The sequence below is a fragment of the Lampris incognitus genome, chromosome 4 (genome assembly GCF_029633865.1).
Source record: "Lampris incognitus isolate fLamInc1 chromosome 4, fLamInc1.hap2, whole genome shotgun sequence".
Classification (NCBI taxonomy): domain Eukaryota; kingdom Metazoa; phylum Chordata; class Actinopteri; order Lampriformes; family Lampridae; genus Lampris; species Lampris incognitus.
Window position 1 is genome coordinate 34,021,153 of NC_079214.1, and position 14,629 is coordinate 34,035,781.

General features: G+C 45.7%; 1 protein-coding gene across 1 annotated transcript in view; it reads left to right on the top strand.

Moving 5' to 3' along the window:
• The window catches only part of LOC130112029 (SH3 and multiple ankyrin repeat domains protein 2-like), a 195,137-nt gene that overhangs the window by 20,546 nt on the left and 159,962 nt on the right, over window positions 1-14,629 (top strand). The window contains exons 4-6 of the mRNA XM_056279335.1: window positions 692-800; window positions 6,321-6,472; window positions 9,187-9,354. Coding sequence (XP_056135310.1) covers window positions 692-800; window positions 6,321-6,472; window positions 9,187-9,354 — 429 coding nt within the window. The remainder of the gene's footprint in view (window positions 1-691; window positions 801-6,320; window positions 6,473-9,186; window positions 9,355-14,629) is intronic.

A 14,629-nucleotide genomic window follows, 5' to 3' on the forward strand; every position in this document is an offset into this window, starting at 1 on the left:
TGCCAAAAAAAAAAAAGTTTATGATGCTATCAAGGATGATGATATTCTCTTCAGAAATGCAGCAAACATGACTGGCTTTATAAGAGTTAACCAAAAGCACCTGGAAAGTCTCTTTTAAGTCTGCTTCCCATGGTTTCCAACCTGCCTCCCTCCATCTCCAATACCTTTCATTAACCTCTTTTCTATTCTGTTCTTCTATTGCAACCCATTCTCTTGTTTTCTTTTTCTGCTACCTCATCCTCCTTTCCTCTTTTTTCTGCTCTCCTTCGGGGAGCTGTTCTCTTACCTATTTTTATCTTGCAGCCTGGAACTAAAGCAGATTGAAGCAGAGCAGAATGAAGCAGCCAACCAACACTTCACCATCACCATGTCCCTAATCATATTGTCTACTCTACCGGCTTTCTCTCCTCTCTCATTTTCCCCTTTTCTTTTGTCTCACCTTCTTCCCACCTTCATCACTTGGTTCACCATTTATTCAGACTCCTACTCTTTCCAGCTCTAGTTTGACCCTTTCTGCCCTTCTCTCTGTCCCCTGCTGCACTTCCTCAGCTTGGTCCCAACACACCTCTGAACTTCTGCTCTTCCTCCATCTTTTTCCAACAATGCCCACTCTGTTGTCTCTCTCCTATGCTTAACAGCACTTTGTGTTATTGTTGTTGTTTTTGTTGTGATTTTTTTTTTGCTTTTGCAGGCTAATTTGAGGAAGTTTATGGACCTCATCCAGCATCACCAGGTGGACAAGGTGTCTAAGTTGTTAGAGAGAGGCTTGGATCCAAACTACCATGACTCTGAAACTGGGGGTAAGGCTTCAGTCTCACTCACATGTGTGCGCACACACAAACACACACACACACACACACACACACACACACACACACACACACACACACACACACACACACACACACACACACACAAACAAACAGCAGTCACAGCAACACAGACACAGAAACATAGATATGGACACACACATACATGCACTAACACAGTAACACATGCAGATGCACACAAAACCCCAGGTTTTAACACAAAAACACAAATGCAAACTGACACACATACAAACATACACACACACACACATTGTCAGACTTGTCAAACCAGCTAACTCTTGAGAATGAAAACAGTAATGACATAGTTTTAATGCCTAAAGTTTCATCAACCTTTGTCTTTCATGGTCTGTTTCTGCTACTGTGTGTGTGTGTGTGTGTGTGTGTGTGTGTGTGTGTGTGTGTGTGTGTGTGTGTGTGTGTGTGTGTGTGTGTGTGTGTGTGTGTGTGTGTGTGTGTGTGTGTGTGTGTGTTAGATGTGGGTATGTGGAACTTCAAACTTGCTGTCCTGGAGAATTCCCTAAAACAGATATGCTCAATTCTGAGTCAGGACTCATGGGGAGAGATGAAGAAGGGGTGTTAAACAGAATTAGTGGAGAAAGACCGAGACAGTAGCCCAGTCTTTCTCTCTCATCCCTCAGTCCAAAATACAAACTAAGCTGGCCATCAAGCGGTCAGTTCAAGCAAGGATTTGGTACACTAGTGGTCATATGCATTCTTGCAGTGCAGCTAGTGGCTGTATGCTATACTCCTCTGAAGAGAGGCAGATTTGCAAGTAAGCGAGTTTCCAAGGAATAAAAGAAAAATGTGAATTACCTTGAAATCTGAGGCAGCAATGCTGTTGAAGAAGAATAATCATCTTTTAATTTACCCATCTTTACACACGGTATGTGGAATTTGCCCTCACATAGTATTGTCACCTTTAGCACATGTACAAAGCTCATGAACACACATGCAGTCATGTATATGCATCCTTCAGCAGGGTAGCCTGCCTTTTAGTAGCACCTGGAACAGGTCCCACACCACTGCTCAGAGGCACCTAGACAGTGGTCGAGGGCAGACAAATCAAGTTGCAATCATCAGGTTTGTAGAGTTTTCATTCATTGTTGCTGACTGTTGTTCAGGGTTGTATACGTCCTGTTTTTCCACAGCTTGGCAGTCTTGCCATTTAACATGGCATTACCGTACCTCTGTGAGGTGTCTTTCTAAGGTGTTTAATGCTTTCCTCCGGCCATGTGGAGGACAGCTCAGGCATTCCACACAAGTTGAATTCAGAAAGATGAATACATTTAAGACAATGCCAAACACCGTGTTGCAGCTCTAGCTGATAATATTAAGATGCTAATTAGCCAAATAAAAATCAGCATCTGTCCCTGCTGTCATTCTGAATTCAAAGAGAGCCTTCATATAGTTCTGATACATACAGGTGTATGATTGCACCAGACTTCTCTCAGGTGACAATTTGGGTGTGAAGGAGACAAACGGCAGTACTTTTTCACTTCCTTTGCCAGTTGACATTATCCCAGTAAGTTTCAAGGAAGGAATATGAGGAATATGACCTTTTGGGGTGCTTTAATGAAAGCACAAAGGACAACACATTCTGAAGTACACAATCTAAGCATAAATAGGCATCTAAGAATATCTGGGCAAACGAGTGAATGACTATTGGTACAATTGCAGAATTGAAAGAAAAAAACAGATCATTTGCATAACAGAAGATCTGTAACTGAAAATAAGTGCATTGTGGGTCCCTGCCATAAACTACCCAATCCTTATTAAAGGAGTGAAGGAATAGGAAAGCGGTAGGTTTTGGAGTGGTATCCCTAATGACTGATGTGTGTTCAGCCAACCTGCTCTGAGTAAATTTCATGGAACACAAATGTGTTACAAAAACAATACTAACACTTGGCTCTGTGTTTTTACAAGCATTTGCTTTAGGGAAACAGGAATCAGACAGTGCCCGGAGTAATGAGGTGTGTCGTGAGGCCAATGTGTTTCCATCACAGTAGATGTGAACCTCAGCAAAGGTGGAGTAAAATACAGAGAGAGCAAGTGTTTCATGTTACGCTGTACCAGGCTAGACTAATCGGTAGGAGTCCACGTTAGTCCCCAACTGGAGGTTGAAAGCCAAGGATGAGGCCAGAGGATGAGATCTGGCAAGAATGAAAACACATAATTAGTGGATACACTGACACACACACAGATACAGGTGGCTGTGCAAACACAACCACACACAGTTGCAAATAGCACCTACACAAGCAAAAGACATGCGCGTGCGCACACACACACATACACAAAAAAATATGTTCTTCCATACTTGTACGGACCCTCATTGATTACACTCATTCCCTAATCCCTAAACCTAACCCTTAACCATCAGAACTACATGTCTAACCCCAACCCTAACCATAACCTAATCCTAATGCTAAACTTAACTGTAAACCCAAGTCCTAAGCAAGCAAGTTTATCTATAAGGCACATTTCGTACACAGGGCAATTCAGTGTGCTTTATACAAATAAAAACAGAAAAGACCAACCATATAAAGTATAATTAAAATAAAAACAAATAGGAACAATCATATATAAAATATCATTAAAAGAGTACAAAGTATATAAACTGTACTAACCCTAAATTAGACTCTTATAGAAGTGAGGGGCGGTCAAAATGTCCTCACTTTACGAAAATATCCTCACTCTTATGGTTAAATGGTGAAATCGGTCCTCACAAACATAGATGAACACACACACACACACACACACACACACACACACACACACACACACACACACACACACACACACACACACACACACACACACACACACATTCCTTGATGGATCATTCCCCTTGGAATATTCTTTCATTTAAGTCTGACCCCACCCCCCCTATTAAAGCCCACTCACATTGAACTTGAATGAATGACCAGACCACACAACCAGTGTTGTTGTATAAGTGATCCATGAGACGGACAAGAAAGTAGCTGTCTCGGCCTCTGTGTCGGCGAGGCTGGGGGGTCCAGACTAAGAGCTGCACTCGAGCGGTTGCCCTATGCTTGAGCCAATGAGAGCCATTGGATTAAGATGATTCAGATGCACTGACGTGTAGGTAATTCCAATCATTCCGGAGAGACTTGTGAGGAGCACTCTTAAAGGAAGATGGGGGGGGGGGATAAAACCCAGCCGGTGCAGCTTTGAAACAGCAATAAAAGGTCCCTCCGTGAAGCTTGATATCTTTTATAACTACATTGTTCTCCGTAGCTGCCTCCTAACTATGGATTTACACTTATCAGCTAATCCCACTTTCTTGTTGAAAACCCATTACAATTAATTGGTAACTGTGAGTTAAGTGGTATTGAGTCAGCGCAAATATTGAGTGTGACAAATGAGGGTATTTACAGTTGTTTAATGAGTATGTTAAGAATGCCTCAGCAGTCCAGGTTGTGCGCACCACAGCCACTATTGAGTGGGTGGGGACTGGCCCAGCAATTTGGTCATGGGTGATAAATGCAGGTAAATATCTGCAGAGGGAAATAAAGGCGGAGTTAGGGAGAACGCGGTTGCTAAAGTTATTAAGTGGAGAATTGAAGGCATCTTCATGGACTCTGGGAGCTGTTGTTAAAGGTAGCCTTTATTGTTGCGAGCCATGGAATAGGAATTCATTATAGAGCCCCGAATAATTATTGATTTCGACTTTCAAAACACACGAACAGCGATATCAAAAAAGGATTCCCTTCTTAAATTGCTCTCTCTCTCGTTTCCACACCCTTTATCTCTCTTCTGCACACACATTCATTAATGCACACAGTACACACGTCAGTACACACGTGCACACAGATGCACACACACATACAAACATACACAAAGGGACATGTATTAACACACACACACACATGCATAAACACACAGCACTGCTGGAATCAAAGCAGTTTGGGGTGGGACAGCTGAGTTGAGGGCTTTTAAAGTGTTTTTCTATTGTAAGGATAGTGGTATTGAATAGTGATAAGACTTTACCTCGTGCCCGAGTGTCGCCAGTTTACCTGTCTTCATATTTAGGATCATAGAAACGGTAACAGTAACAGGACGTTATTGACAAACTCCCTACCCAAGTGTGCTCTCTCTCTCTCTCTCTCTCTCTCTCTCTCTCTCTCTCTCTCTCTCTCTCTCTCTCTCTCTCTCTCTCTCTCTCTCTCTCTCTCTCTCTCTCTCTCTCTCTCTCTCTCTCTCTCTCAATCTCTCTCTCTGGGGTGGGTGGGGGAACACGTGAGAGAACGTAAAACAAACAACTGTACTCGTTTTGGAGTGTCTATGTCATGTCCTCTCTGCTCCTGTCATTTTTGTTTTCGGTTGAGAACACAAAGTGTGTCACACTGTGTGCACTCATCGGCACATACTGGTCATGTGGCCCTGTCAGAGAAAATGGATGGTATAGAGAGAGAGCTTATAATGAAGGGCTTCGGCCATGGTCCATTGATCAGTTGATGAAATGTCAGCTAGAGAGAGAGAGTGCAACGGCAACCCCTGGATCTCCTGCAAAAGTGGGGTTGCTTTATCGAGCGCATGTCGTGTAACTGATAGGGCTGTCACGGTCAATAGGACGGTCGACCTGACAGACTCCTCTATAGTTTGTGTGTTTGCATGCCCTTTTTGATGGTCTCTGTATTTTCTTCCTTTTTTTTAAAGTTAGGGCCATTTCAATTTTTCCCCTTGAATTATCTCTCTTGAGTAGTTATTGAGGTTGCTGTAGCTTTTTCTCACTACTCTTTTCTGTTTAATCCGCCTAATTCAAACAGACTCTTAATGATGGAAAAAATCCTGTGCCATTATTGTTTTAGCTTTTAATAGGCCAAGCTGAGCCAACTAATGTCTTATTGGGCGGTTGCAGTTAAAGAGGACCTGTGAGTTTGCAGACACGGTGGGAGAATACGGGAGGCTACAGTCAGCAATAGACTCCGAAATAGTTGTTTATTCCTGTTGTCATGGCACGGTAAATTCCTCACCTTCCTGTTCCCGTGCAACTGATTACAAGTCTCTGGGATGAAAGGAAGGTTTTATGTGTTCCTGTTCCTGGTGTGCTCATTTGTGCCGTTTCAGTCGTGCTGGAAAAGACTCGTAACACATTTTGTAGTCCCAATTCCCGTTGCTCTGTGCTACAAAACGCTGCTACTTATAAAGTGGGTCCTTAAAGGCCTTTGCCAAAGTCACAGAATCTTAAAGGCTAAGACATCAGTCAGGTAAAGAGGCCGATATTCCTAATTCATAAAGAAAACCAGCCTGCACTGGACATTTTAGTTCATTATAATGCAACAAACAAGAAGTGCTACAGCTATCCAGATGTATTTCCAATGACTTTGCTATGACCTGTCTGTTTAAAACAGCGTTGCACCTTACGCTGTGTATCGAGTTCTACCCTTTTGATGGGTCTTATTATTTTTCTTCCAGTGCATTTTTTTTCCACTGTAAAGGTCCTTTTTGAGTTTTGTTCTCTCTTCACAGAGTCCCCATTGACATTTGCTGCTCACCTCGACAACATGGTGGAATTGATCAAGGTGTTGAAGAATGGAGGGGCCCACTTAGACTTCAGAGCCAAAGATGGTCTAACAGCGATCCATAAAGCTGCCAGGTCTAAGAACCAGGTTACGCTCATGGTATGAGGACACACACACACACACACACAAACACACACACACACACACACACACACACACACACACACACACACACACACACACAGACACAAAATCAACCATAGTCAACTCTACAACAGGTATTGCCTTAGGGCCCTGACATACTGTCAGCCAATGGCAGGCCGTCGGTGAGCGTCTGTGACCCTAGTTTTTGCGGGGTGTCCCGCACCGTCGGCACTAGTCAGACCCCTGTTGGCAGATTTTCGGCTGATTCAGCGTGTTGAATTGATGGAGCCCGTCAGTGAGAGAGATCACTCTGATTGGCTGTTCAGCTTAGCGAATCAGTGCAGAATGTACATGCTAGTTGGCTGCCGGCTGTAGTCTTTGTGGTGTGTTCAAGTGCTACTTTTTGGCCCAGACAGCAGGCGATGTGAGGCGACGCAACAGTCAGTCTTCGTCGCTGCTAGTCGGTTTGGTGTGTCTGGGCCCTTAAAGATATACTGAAATGAAAATGTCTTTTTCACAGCCGAGCATTCACGCTCTAATAATGAACCGCAAAAAAAAATACAAACTTTGTACGGTCCTGTCACTCATGGGATTGCATCAAAACTCAAACCAATGACAATAAAAGGCGTCTGCCCTCTAATTCTTTGCCGTATCGTATAAAAATTCCCAACCATTTATACAAACTGTCAAGTAGGCATCTACTCCCCCCAAAACCCTGTTTCTTTTCTCTACAACCCTCTGTTTGTTGCTCGGTTGGCTGGATTTTTTTTCTTCTCCATTTCAAGGAACCAAGGATGTCTGACAGTTCTCTCTCTTCGCTGTATACAGTGCATCCGGAAAGTATTCACACCCCTCCACTTTCCCCACATTTTGTTATGTTACAGCCTTATCCCAAAGTGGATTAAATTCATGTTTTTTTCTCATCAATCTACACACAATACCCCATAATGACAAAGCCAAAAAAGTTTTGTAGACATTTTTGCAAATTTATTAAAAATAAAAAACTGAAATATTGCATGTACATAAGTATTCACACCCTTTTCTCAGTACTTGGTTGAGGCACCCTTGGCAGCTATTACAGCCTCATGTCTTCCTGGGTATGAAGCTACAAGCTTGGCACACCTATATTTGGGGTATTTCTCCCATTCTTCTCTGCAGATCCTCTCGAGCTCTGTAAGGTTAGATGGGGAGCGTCGCTGCACAGCTATTTTCAGGTCTTTCCAGAGATGTTCAATGGGGTTCAAGTCTGGGCTCTGGCTGGGCTACTCAAGGACATTCACAGAGTTGTGCCGAAGCCACTCCTTCGTTGTCTTGGCTGTGTGCTTAGGGCCGTTGTCGTGTTGAAAGGTAAACCTTCACCCCAGTCTGAGGTCCTGAGCGCTCTGGAGCAGGTTTTCATCAAGGATCTCTCTGTACTTTGCTCCATTCATCTTTCCCTCGATCCTGACTAGTCTCTCACTTCCTGCCACTGAAAAACATCCCCACAGCATGAGGCTGCCACCACCATGCTTCACTGTAGGGATGGTATTAGCAAGGTGATGAGAGGTGCCTGGTTTTCTCCAGACATGACGTTTGGCGTTCAGGCCAAAGAGTTCAATCTTGGTTTCATCAGACCAGAGAGTCTTGTTTGTCATGGTCTAAGAGTCCTTTAGGTGCTTTCTGGCAAACTCCAAGCAGGCTGTCATGTGCCTTTTACTGAGCAGAGGCTTCCGTCTGGCCACTCAACCATAAAGGCCTGATTGGTGGCGTGCTGCAGAGATGGTTGTCCTTCTGGAAGGTTCTCCCATCTCCACAGAGGAATGCTGGAGCTCTGTCAGAGTGACCATCGGGTTCTTGGTCACCTCCCTGACCAAGGCCCTTCTCCCCCAATTGCTCAGTTTGGCTGGGCAGCCAGCTCTTGGATGAGTCCTAATGGATCCAAACTTCTTCATTTAGGAATGATGGAGACCACTGTGCTCTTCGGGACCTTCAAAGCTGTAGACATTTTTTGTACCCTTCCCCAGATCTGTGCCTCGATATAATCCTATCTTGGAGGTCCACAGACAATTCCTTTGACTTCATGGCTTGGTTTCTGCTCTGACATGCACTGTCAACAGTGGGACCTTATTAAGACAGGTGTGTGCCTTTCCAAATCATGTCCAATCAATTGAATTTACTACAGGTGGACTCTAATCAAGATGTAGAAACATCTCAAGGATGATCAGTAGAAACAGGATGAACCTGAGCCCAATTTTGAGTGTCATAGCAAAGGGTGTGAATACTTATGTACATGCAATATTTCAGTTTTTTTATTTTTAATAAATTTGCAAAAATTTCTATAAAACCTTTTTCACTTTGTCATTATGGGGTATTGTGTGTAGCTTGATGGGGGGGGGAAAGGAATTTAATCCATTTTGGAATAAGGCTGTAACATAACAAAATGTGGGAAAAGTGAAGGGGTGTGAATACTTTCCGGATGCACTGTATATGTTGATGAGGTTGGTTAGGGTTTGTAATTTGTTTTATGTCTTTTGAAAATGTGAATATGAACGCACACTTTCTCACTCTCTCACACCCAGATATATAAATAAGTAAATAAATAAATGAATTTTGCATGTATCTTGTTTGTTTTATATGTGTGTAATCTCTGAATATTTTTACTGATTGATTGATTGATTGATTGATTGATTGATTGATTGATTGATTGATTGATTGATTGATTGATTGACTGACTGACCTAACATCCCCAGACTCTGCTGGAGTTGGGGGCGTCCCCGGACTACAAGGACAGTCGTGGTCTGACTCCGCTGTACCACAGTGTAGTGGTGGGGGGGGATCCAGGCTGCTGTGAGCTCTTACTGCACCACCATGCCGCCGTCTGCTGCCAGGATGAGAACGGCTGGCATGAAGTTCACCAGGTGCAGTTTGCACACACATAAACACAGGCAGAGATACACACAGGCACACACAGATGCTCTCACACAAACACTGGTATACACACACACACAAACTATATAGACATATGCTGTCACGGACACATATACATAAGCACACACATTCACTCTCATTTTCTCTCTTTGTCTCACACACACATGCAGGCAGGTACTATCTCTTGCTTTCGCTTTGTCTCTCTCTCTTCTCTTTTTGTTTCTCTTTAACTCACAAACTGACACTTTTGCTTTCTCTCTTTTTCTCCCTCTCTTCCTCTCCCTCTCTTTTCTTAGTCCTGCCCACACATACACACAAACCTGTTTACATGAATGACTTGTTAGTGCTTGATACACACACACACACACACACACACACACACACACACACACACACACACACACACACACACACCATCATCATCGGCGGTCACTCGGGGTCGAGTATGACTGTCCTCCTTCTTGGTCCTTGTAGGTCTTCAGGTGGGGGAAGAGGCCAATCCTGGAGCCGCATATTTTGGTGCAGTTCGGGCAGGAGTGGGTGGTGGTAGTTGTGGGATTGGTTTGGGCCTTTTTGGTGGAAACTTCCTCCTTTCTGAGTCTGCGCTTGTCTTCTGCAGCACAGTGGAGATCATTATTATATAGTGCAGCTCCTTCCTGGACAAGTTTTCTCCAGGTCGCCCTGTTGGTTGCTGTGTCCTCCCAGGTCTTAGGGTCTATGTGGCATTTTTTGATGTTTGCTTGGATGTTATCCTTATACCTTTTCTTTTGACCTCCTGGGGCACGTTGTCCTGTGAGAAGCTGGGAGTATAGGACTTGTTCTGGAAGGCGAGAGTCAGGCATACGGATGACATGGCCAGTCCATCTGAGCTGGTGTTGGGCGATGGTGGCAGTGATAGTGGGAATGTTAGCCTCCTCCAGGATGCTGGTGTTGGTGCGTCTATCTTCCCAGGTGATCTTGAGGATTTTTCAGAGGCACCTCTGATGATGTGCCTCTAGTGCCCTCAGGTGCCTGCTGTATGTGGTCCAGGATTCTGATCCATACATTAGGGTGAGCAACACTACCGCTCTGTAGACCAGAATTTTCATCCTGGCCTGGAGGTCGCAGTTTTCAAAGACCCTTTTCCCTCAGTCTTGAGAAAACCCCACTGACACAACTGAGGTGGTGGTGTATTTCCTCATCAATATTAGCTTTGGAGAATAGGAGGCTTCCAAGATATGTAAAGTGGTCCACATTTTCCAGTCTGGTTTTGTCAACATAGATAGTTGGGGGTGGAGCAGGGTTATTCGTGTTGGGTAGTGGCTGGTAGAGGATCTGGGTCTTTTTTATGTTAAGGGCCAGGCCAAGCTGCTTGTATGCCTTGGCAAAAGCATCCAGAATGCACTTTAGGTCCTCTTCGGAATGGGCCATGAGGGCATTGTCATCAGCATACTGCAGCTCCATGATGGATATGGTGGTGGTTCTCCTTTTAGCCCTGAATCTATTGATGTTCAGGAGTTGTCCGTCGGTTCTGTACATGATTCTGACTCCTTGTGGCAGGTGTTTACCCGTAAGATGGAGGATAGCAGAAATGAAAATGGAGAACAGGGTAGGAGCAATGACACAGCCCTGCTTGACTCCAGTGCTAACCCTGAAGGGTTCCGTTTCATTGCCACTGCCACTGAGTACTGTGGCTGACATATTGTCATGCAATAGTCTCAGTATCCGGATGTATTTGTCCGGGCAGCCAATTTTTGCCAGAAACAGCCACAGAGCCTGTCGGTTCACAGAGTCAAAGGCTTTGGTGAGGTCTATGAAGGCCATGTATAGTGGTTGATTGATGTATAGTGGTCTCAGTATCCGGATGTATTTGTCCAGGCAGCCAATTTTTGCCAGAAACAGCCACAGAGCCTGTCGGTTCACAGAGTCAAAGGCTTTGGTGAGGTCTATGAAGGCCATATATAGTGGTTGATTTTGTTCCCGGCATTTTTCTTGTTTTCAGGGAGCAATGAAAATCATGTCCATGGTACCTCCATTTGGGCGAAATCCACTCTGAGACTCAGGGAGAATGTTTTCTGATAGGGGGAGGAGTCTATTAGCCAAAACCCAGGCGATAGTTTTGCCAGTGGTGGATAGGAGGGAAATGCCACGGTAATTTTCACAGTCTGCCTTGTCCTCCTTCTTAAAGATGGAGACAATGAGGGCATCCCTAAGTTGTGCAGGGATTTCCTCCTTTTCCCATATGTTGAGGAGCAGGTCGTGGATGTGACTAAGGAGAACTGGCCCACCATCCTTCAGGATTTCTGCTGGGTTGCAGTCAAGTCCAGCGGCCTTGTTGTTCTTCATCTTCCTTATGGCATCCTGCACCTTGTTCCAACTGGGTGGTGCTCCCATATTCTCGTTGATGGGTTGTTGAGGGAGTTGGTCAGGAGCCTCCATCTCAGGAGTTGTGTCCCTGTTCAATAGCTCCTCATAATGCTCTTTCCATCTGTTGGCCATTGACTTATTATCTTTCAGCAGCATTAGCCCATCTTTGAAGCGAAGGGGGGCTAGGCAACGGTGGCTGGGGCCATATACCGCTCTTGTGGCATCGAAGAAACCTCTGGTATCCCCACAGTCAGCAAGCTGCTGGATCTCCAGAGCCTTCCTTGTCCACCACTGTTTTTTCAGTTGCCTAACCCGAGATTGAACAGCTGCCCTATGGCATGGGCTACTCTTTTAGCCTTGCAGTTGATGTCATTTTGCCGGGCAATGAAGGTTTGCCGCTTGATGTCAATGAGCTGTTGGATTTCATTGTCACTCTCATCGTACCAGTCTTGATGTTTCCGGGTTTTGTAGCCAAGGGTGCTTTTGCAGAAGTCCATGGCGATAGACTTAAGCAGGTCCCAGTGTGTAACAATATCTTCTTGGTATTGCTTGGGCAGAGCAGCTCTGAGAGTAGCCTGGAGCTGTTCTCGAAAGGTGGTGTCACCCAGCCGTTCGATGTTGAGCTTGGCCGGCACTGTCTTTTTTGCACACTTCTTTTCCGTGTGAGACTGATGGACATGATGGAGCAGATGAGGTGGTGGTCTGTCCCGCAGTCATCCGCACTGGTCATCGCTCTGGTGTTGAGCACATCATGGCGGTCTTTGGCGCAGATGAATATGTAATCGATGAGGTGCCAGAGCTTAGTGCGAGGATGCATCCAGGATGTTTTGAGTTTATTCTTTGGCAGAAAAGAGTGTTGGTGATGACCAGGCTGTGTTCTGAGCACTTTGATAGCAGTAATATGCCGTTGGAGTTCATGTTGCCAACTCTTTCCTTCCCTATTGTGCCTCTCCATAGATTGTGTTTTCGTCCCACCCTGGCTTTGAAATCTCCAAGCAGGATTAGCTTGTCCTCCTTGGGGACTATGGTTAAGGTGTTGTCCAGGTCAGCATAGAAAGCCTCCTTCACTTCATCTTGTGCATCAAGTGTTGGAGCGTAGGCATCAACAACAGTGGACTTTTGGCCGCCTGCAAGCGTCAGGCGTATGGACATTAGGCGTTCATTGATGCTCACCGGGTGTTCGGAGAGGTGGTTGATGAGGCTGTTCTTAATAGCAAAACCCACACCATGGATCCTTGACTCATCAGCAGGTTTTCCTTTCCAAAAGAAAGTGTATCCGCCTTTTTCTTCCTTCAGCTGCCCTTCATCAGCCAGTCGGGTTTCGGAGAGTGCTGCAATATCGATCCGGAATCTCCTTAGCTCCCTGACGATGAAGGCAGTTTGCCTTTCGGGTCGATCACTGTGTTTATTGTCCATGAGGGTCCGCACGTTCCAGGTTCCAATGTAAGTTTGCTTCTGTTTATGTTTCTGACCGCTTAGTGGTGATCCCTCTGGGTGTGGTAGCCCAGACAGGAGTTTTCGAGGCTGGCTATGTTTAGGGCACCTTGCCCAGCCCCTTCCCCTACGAGGGTGAGCAGAGTGGATCCTCAATAGGGCTGCTCAGTCGTGGATGCAGCTGCCGAAAAGCTCTTTCTGCCTCAGCCCAAGAGCTTAACGACTGAATCAGACACTCACCACCTGTGTGTCAGGTTGTGGCTAGGAGCTGCCAGACTTCACGATCCTGCCCCCGTCACCACTTCCTGATCATCACAGGACTTTGTCCGGGATGTTAAACGGTCTGATTCCCTTTCGGGAGGACGCCTGTGCATGGAATCTTTTAATGTGGGGAGGCTGGTGCACAGGCAGCCTCCACACAGTCCTTGGCATAGAAAGGCCGGGATTCAGTGGCATGGAGACCAAGATAACTGGGGGCCCTTCTTTGCTGCAGCCTTCTTCCACCTTTGCAGTTGTTGTGGTGCTCATCACAGCGACCATCTTCCGCCTGCTCCACCGTTGAGGACTTAGTTGCTATTAGCCCATAGCTGGGGCAGTGGTTGAGAGACACCAGGGCGTGTCCACACACCGGTGGGCCTGCGCGCCTTCTCTCTGGGGCCCAGTGCTGCTCCGAGATTCCCTACAGTTTGGCCTGGGACCGCAAAGTACCCAGTTACCGTGTGTGGCCACGAGGAGGCACTGCAGGAGTCTTGGGGATGGAGAGGCTATGTACCAGCAGGAGGAGACTTACGCACACTCAGCTCCTCTTTTCACCCCCTACAAGAGGGCTAGCCGGCGGCAGTATCTGAAAGCAGAAAGTAGCATGCAGCATGCACTGACTACAAGCACTACTACCCCAGTACTACTGCACTGACGCGTCACACACGCCCCGTGTGCTCACACACACACACACACACACACACACACACACACACACACACACACACACACACACACACACACACACACACACACACACACTGTCATGCACACATGCGCACACGCACACACACACATCTCTCACTCTTGCACAGACACACATCTGGACATACATGTTCTGTCTCACAAGCACTCTTAATTAAAACACTACTGATTTGTGCTGTGTGCGCTACAATTAAACACACATTCAAAAACACAAACACTCTCATCACACCTTCTCACACACAAGCAAAAAACACATTTTATAGTACACCTTTTCATTCATTGTATTTTATGAATACGATTAGTGAGTGTGTAGTTTGTGTTCTTCTAGGGCTGCTCTCCTTAAACAGCTTCATCTGTTCCACCTGCCAAGACCTCTGCATGCCACCAGAGAAAGGCTCTGTGATGGTGATGGTGATGGTGTGTGTGTGTGTGTGTGTGTGTGTGTGTGCGCGCGCGTGTGTGTGCATGCATGTGTTCATGACAGTGTGCTCGCGCGTGTGTGTGCTAATACATGATAGTGTG